Source organism: Mya arenaria, chromosome 10, assembly GCF_026914265.1.
Source record: "Mya arenaria isolate MELC-2E11 chromosome 10, ASM2691426v1".
Classification (NCBI taxonomy): domain Eukaryota; kingdom Metazoa; phylum Mollusca; class Bivalvia; order Myida; family Myidae; genus Mya; species Mya arenaria.
In genome coordinates, this window is record NC_069131.1 from 71,757,321 (window position 1) to 71,764,767 (window position 7,447).

The 7,447-nt window shown below is 35.7% G+C and overlaps 1 protein-coding gene across 1 annotated transcript; it reads right to left on the reverse strand.

Annotated features, from left to right (window-relative positions):
* Positions 1–232: 232 nt before the first annotated feature.
* Positions 233–823, reverse strand: LOC128205000 (heat shock 70 kDa protein 12A-like). Its single transcript, XM_052906396.1, has one exon. It carries the CDS (start codon positions 821–823, stop codon positions 233–235), a length of 591 nt encoding a protein of 196 aa, XP_052762356.1.
* Positions 824–7,447: the final 6,624 nt, after the last annotated feature.

A 7,447-nucleotide genomic window follows, 5' to 3' on the forward strand; every position in this document is an offset into this window, starting at 1 on the left:
AATTGTGTTCATACATTTTAACATTTACACTTATTAAAAAAATCAAATAGTTATGTGATTTTTGTAGATTCAGTTTGCCTTTCTAATTTAAGATGTGAAACTCTAAAATGTAAAGTGGACATGCATTCATGTATCAGCATTTCTTATCTCAGAGAGGCCAACTAAACCCTTAGATTTATGACCTCCAAGGGTGAACATTTCTTCACACTGACCTGATAACATCTCTTAACCGTTAGCCCATTAGGCTCAGATCTGAGGGGAAATTCTGAGAATTGGAGTAACTGGGTAGGACTGTACACGCAGTCTTATGTTTTGAATCTGGTTCTTTGCAGATCAAAGAGAATCTCCTTGAGTACTCTTGCTCGTGTTGCAGGAGCTGACCACGCTCTATCAGCTTGTCAAACATACCGTCAAAACAGGTCTTTCCATCTCGAGTATACTTAAACTGTTCCAGGTGCTCACCTTCTATAAAAGGAATCGTTTTTCTAAACCCATATGTGAATCTTGCCCTTCTCTGAATGATGTTCCTGGGCTTCAGTCCCATCATGACAGCCCCTTTCATCACTGCCAGTCTCCCATTTTCTACTATCACAGTTGTGAGTTGAGGAAATTCTTGTTGAATTCTTTCCCTCACATAAGGTGACCCAGAATAACCTCCAACTAAAAGTAGACTGGCTATATTGTCATAACGACAGGCAGATTGAATTTCTTTGATTTTTGCAATGAGAACATCCACAGAGCTGTCAAAAAACTCTTTCACAACAGCATTGCTCAGAGTTAGACGGTGGCCTACCTTGTGGTACTGCACAAGATCTTTATACATTGAGCCTGATATCATTTCCTTTATAGTTTCGCCATTATCATTTTCGACACAAAATCGAAATCTAGTATTAAAGTAACTTTGTCTGTGTTTTGTGAAAACTTCTTTCAATATGCTGATTAAATTCCTGAGTATGTAAATTTCTTTCTGAAATCATCAAATGATGGAGCCCCGAACAATCTCACAAAGAACGTATCAAAATCCTGGTTCACTCTGGAGCCTCCGGCATAGGCCCTTGTAGTTCTATGGAGTTCACAGAGTCTTCTACCTTCAAGGATTTCATGAACACAAATGTCAATTGTCCCTCCGCCAAGGTCGGCTAAGATGTACTTGTGTCCAATTGGAATCTTCTCTGTTGACTTGTCCTCTCTCAGATTTAGCGGTTTGTCAATGGCAAACAAAGCACCAGCCTCCGGTTCCAAAACTAATCGGACATTTTCCAGTCCAGCATTTTTGGCAGCATCTCGCACAAGCTGTCTTGCAGAATCTGACCAAATGGCAGGTATTGATTTCATCCAAAGAATGTGTTTTGAAGATAATCCTTCCCTGGTTGGATCATTTTTCACTTGGCCAACATGTTGCATAACACTGCAAAACAATACTGTAAACATCCATTGCTTTCATTTTTTCCCTTTTTGATCAAGGATGGACGTTTTTCTTGTAAGTTTCTTACACTCATACAGTTTCATATTGAAGTGGTGGAAAAAGTAGTGGGACTTTTGTTCCTCTGGTTCAAACTCTGCATACTTCTTAATTGCCTCCATGCCGAAGGCGCTGATTATTCTACCTGGATTAAGGAGCACGCAGGTTGGTTCCCTCTCCTCTCCCATAGCTGCATAGATGGAGGTAGGATCACTGGTGAATGTGAAGGCATAGCCACTGTTTGTGGTCCCAAAGTCTATCCCTACAATTCCTACAGCTTCCTGGCTACTAGATACATGTCCCTCCGTTTTCTTTGGATCTGACCAAAAGAAATACCCCAACCTCCCCTGAAGCCATGTCCCCATTATAACTATAATAATTGATAGTATTTTAACTAAACAAGCATATAGTTGGTGTAATATGTGAATCTCCTTATACATGTAATATAAAGATCAACACTTGTTCAGTTGCTAGCATAAAGCATTGATCATAAATCTAGCTGATAACCTAGATATTTCTTGGTGATTTTAGCTTGTGTGCAAGTTATCAAAGCTTCGTATGAATTATCTTAAGAACTAAGGTTTACATTTATGTCATTTAGTGTGAATATTGCATACATGAACTTACGTTGATCCAAATATTTAATATTTTGAAACTTTAAAATTCAAAGAAGACAGTGATAACATCAACTAGCTTTCCCGGCTGTAAAGCCAGTCCACAAGCGCGCGGTTCCAATAACTGACATTCCACTGTATAATGGTTCTTTCAAGAGTGAAAAAGAATAATCGTATACATTTTAAACAACAAAATTGTAAGTATCATTATATACATGAGTATTACAGCATGGTACAGTGATCTATAGTTGGTAAAAATGTTATAATTAATCTAGCGTGCTAGAAAAAAAACTTTAGAAAGTATTGCTAACAGGAGGTGAGGTATCAAATTAATCATTTTGTTTAAATACTACTAAATGTTGCTGATATCATCAGAAACAATAGCGTCCAAAGGCATGGTTGTTTCAATTATTGGGTCAATCCCGACAGGTAACCATCCAAATCTCTGCCGGACCACCGTCCTGACAATATCAGCACCTTCCACTGAGTAAGAATGTTAAATGAAAATGCCAAATCGTAACACTTTAACAAATACTTGCCGAAAACACACACAAGTAGTTTTTTTTCGAACAGATGCTATATAGATTTGAAACAATCATAATTAGATATAAGCTCTTGTTATTTAATTTAATTGTTTCTTCTTCAGAGTCAAAATTCACGCTGAATTGTTTTCCTGTGTTTGAATGCCATTGCTTGTTCAGTGGGTGGAGGTCATCCCACTGAAAACAAAACTTATTCTTTCGGTTGAGACAAAGTCTAAAATATATTTGGTGAAACACCTCAAAATATTCAAGATATTCTTATTTTTTAATTTATAAACGTTTATTAGCATATTGAGCATTTACAATGGGGACCTGTCCAGTTGCGAATCGACCTTCAAAAGATACCGTACATACATTTGTAGGTTTCAATAGCGATGTATCTTACCCTGCTCAGATATAATGTTGGCAATTTATCTCTATGAAGAAGATTTTCGTAAATTAACGGATCCGCCGCCCAATTATTTCGAAAACTCCAAAAAAAAAAATGAAAAAAAAATCAGATTATATATATATTAACTCTATCAGTTCTAAGCTGGCCCGGTAAGCACAGTTGGTAAAATGTTAGTATACCAATTCAAAGGTCACTGGTTCTAACTTGTAGTCTGCTGGCTACAGTCACTGTTTGAAGCCGAGGAATGTGCTGGTTGTGTAGCCAATGTAGACCCTGTATAGACTGGCAACAACTGTAAATGACTTTAAATGGGTTTTCTTTTTAAGTATTGTGGCAATTAAGTGGCACTTTATTACTACTTTCTATTTATAAATCTGTTCTTTAATTTGTAGCCCAGGCTCAAATCTTCACTCTCTGTTCAAACTATATGAAAAGACTGTTGTTTATTGTCAGCATCAACTTGACATGAAACACCCAAGACTCTGGTTGGTGTTGAAGAAAAATTAACCTAATCCTGTGGAGCTACCCTATTCTCAGACCCAAGCCCATGCCACAACAATGTGTATGTCCGAGGGGGCATTAATTGTTAAACATATATGGAGACCATCTACTATTTAAGTAATCAAAATCTTGGATAACATAAATTTTGCTAAACTGCAGAAAAATATCTTAACATCAAAAATGCATTGCTGAATATAAATTCATTTTTTTTTATTTACATTTCCTTATTCCATTTAAAAAATAATTGAGTCTTGGAGTAATGTTTAAAGTTTATTCATGATATTTTTTACACTGCAGGTGTGTCAGTGAAATTTGCCACAGTGAGCTTTTTCTGTTGAAAAGAAGAAGTAGTGCCCAGCAATGAGGAACCAATTGCTGGGCAGACACAGGCATATTTTATTGTATTGCCGATATGTGGAAATAATGTTGCAAATAGGAAAACTCTTGCAGTCAGGATGCGCTTCAAAAACCAACAGCAAAAAGTGACACTAAAACTGAGAGTTTGTAATAATATTGACTTTATGGGACATTATTTTAAGGTGAAGTGTATAAAATGCTTATATCATGATTACATTAATTCAAATGTAAAAATGGTAGGAGAGAACATTGGACTGTAAAGCCAAACATATGTGTATGACACAGTGAGCATTTGAACATTGCAGACATTGTGTTGCATAGAAATTAAAACATAGCTTTTCTTTATTTTCATATGTCATTCATGTGTCTATGGACATGTCTTTTCTGTTTGTTCATATTTTGATATTTGAGTGTTGCCACTAAATACTATGAAAAATACATATATACGGCCACTAATATTTGTCCCCGTAAGCCATAAAAACACTAATTAGCGGCCGCTAATCCCTTGTCACTGACACTTCCGGAAGTAATTTTGCCAATACACAGCTTTAATTGATACTGAAATTGACGGAAAAGAACGACAACCTCGGATAGTTCCGTCGTCCAATGAAAATGCATATAACATCACACGATTACCATGTTTGTTTACTTATCGAGAAACCATGTTTATAACACGTCGGCGAATGTTTCGATCAGAATTGAAACACTGAGTAAAGATATTTTAATAATTGGCGTTAATAATTACGAAGTTTATTGTCAAATACCGACAAAGAACGCCGGTTATAATAATTATGAATTTACAGTTTGCGCTGTTATTTGATGGTGTGAATCGAGTTACGATGTGTGTTCACTTCCGTATTACTTTTAAAGTGTACGGCATTATACTTCTACGAACGGATATTTACATTGCATTGTTCGTGATATCTTCTTTTGAATTTTGATTATGGCTGACAATAAAACAAATCGGAAGTGTTTGACGCTAAAAGAACCTGTCGCGTGTATTAAATTATTAGAAAATGGTCCAACTGCGAGATGAACGGTGGATGGACTCAAATCAATTTCTTGCTTATGCTAACAATTCAAATCCAAACTCTAAAAGACAGAGGAAAGTTACAGGAAACGACGACTCAATTAACTTGTGTATTCATGGTTTTTGACTCACAGAGTGACATGATTGGCATGATTATGTCGGCTTAATGAAATGCACTTTAAATTTAGTTGTGTGGACTCATTTTAGGTGTTTTTGTTTAAATGCTATGTATTAATTTTTATATATTGCATTCTATTTGTAAATTTGCAATAATGTTTTTTTTTCTACATTTATATTTAGTATTCAACTTTCTTTAATGGTACTGATGATACTGAATGTGGTGTGAGGTGGTACTGAAGATACATAATCGACCTTTGTTTGAACAAAGCCAAAGTGTCAGGAAAGTCCAACCTGGACTAAGTGGCCACCTGTAGTAAGCAGCCACTTTTACCTTTTACCAAAGGTGGCCACTTAATACAGGTTTGACTGTATTGTAAAAAATGAGTAACTTGTCTGGATTCCTTTTTTTCTTTGCACCACCCGTCCAACGGTTTTTTAAAAATATCCGTTAACCAATTTATAATAAAATGGCCTCATCATTTAAACATTTAAAAGATAAAACAATATTTAAAGCTCTGAATTAAATATTTCTATTTTTTTGTGTTAGTCTTGTTACTAAAATGTCAAACAACAGGACAGTAGTTGAAATTGGATGTGAATGATTGACGTTAAACTGCTTTACGTACGTTTGATCAGGTACCCTTGATACATTGAATTGTTTTCCTCCGTCTGCAGATATAGTTGGGATCTCTAATCATTGAAGTACTTTGGGTTTACCTATTAGTTTTTCATTATCTATTTCATTATTAAGTTTCCTCAAGTTAATGTATACTTTGATAAGATTTACCTTTTACGTTTTTTTTCCTTATTCAGGATTGTTGCGTTAAGAGTGAGGTTTGTGCACGTAAATTGGTTTAAACCCCCAGTAAATTTACATTTCACTGACCGTTCCAAGGTGGTACCTTACACTCCTAGATAAACATACCTAGTTTGTTTTATATCGTATATATGCTTTGTTGTTTGTGAAGTTTTGTGCTGTTGTTCCATGTTACTTGTTTGTGAATTTTTGTTTTGGTGTTCTATGTCTATGGCGTTTACCCAGTGCCATTAAACGGCGTTTATATTTACACTTTTGGTTACTGAGCTTGTTTCTGTAGCTTTTCACATAAGTATTGATTCGTATGCCCCACAGAGTCTTACTGCGGGCTGTGATTGGTTATAATGCGCATCTCCGGAGCTAATACGGACAAAAATCAAAATGCAAATCTGATATTTTCATTTTACAATTGTATACGTGATAACCTGTCCCAAACTAAATTTTCTTAACAAATGAAGGAAGTTTTCCGTGAAAGTATTGATATTATCTTCATAGATATTTGGTCACAAACTAGTAAAACACGAAGCTGTTTATATTTACCCTATGTCTGTCCATCATTCCGGTAGCGCGTAGGAACGAAACTGTTTTTGGTTGCGGCGTAAGGTGGTGGGTATGAGAGGGGCAATCCCCAGAGCTTTTGTTTACAGTACATTACCCTCGAAACAGAATGTCACAACGGCTAACGCCTTGGGTGACATTCTGCTGTCGGGTTGACAATATCAATGTTTCACATGCTGCCATATAATATTTATATAATGCCAATCTATGGCTCGGACTAGTAGGAAACGTTATACTGGATGATGGCAGAAAATTCCTTATTCATGAGGAAATATGCGTGACACTCGTACATTTGAAATCAGGGAGAAGTAATATCCATAATTTACAACATGTCAAACAAGACTCGTAATAGAGAAAACGTTTTACTGGATCCGGTAAGATCTGATCTGTTGAATCTGTTGGAATCTTGATAGAAATGATCTATTTTTACAAATTAGTTATTTATAGCTCAAGCAATATGATATAATGAAGTCATGTACTGAGAGTGCTTATTCGGAGTTTATCTCTTTTTGACATCAAGCGAAAAAACAAACCCATTCATCCACGAGTGTACCTGTTTGACACTGCTATCTCGTTTATTGAATCTCACAAACACCTGGATATTTTTTCATTCTGATGAAGGCAATTGGCATAATCTTATTAATTATATCAATTTATCTTTCCTACTTAAGACCAATCCTTGAATATGCTTCAGTAGTATGGGATAATTGTACTGAATATGAAAAAGAAACACTCGAGAAACTTCAATATGAGGCAGCTAGAATTGTTACAGGTCTTACACGGTCTGTGTCAATTGCAAACTTGATTAAAGAAATTGGTTGAATTTCCTTATCGGATAGAAGAACAATGCAAAAACTCATCCTAGTCTATAAATATAAAAGTGGAAAACTACCATCTTATCTATCGCAGCTCTTCCCAGTGACAGTAAACGATTCTAACCCTGTTCATCTACGAAACAGTAAAAATTTAGCGACACTTAATAGGAGATTAGAAATCTACAGTCGTTCAACAATTCCTTCTACCATTTCATTGTGGAATAAACTCGATGTAGACAC

Coding starts and splice junctions, on each gene's coding strand:
- LOC128205000 (XM_052906396.1), bottom strand. CDS start 823: ATGTATAAAGATCTTGTGCAGTACCACAAGGTAGGCCACCGTCTAACT.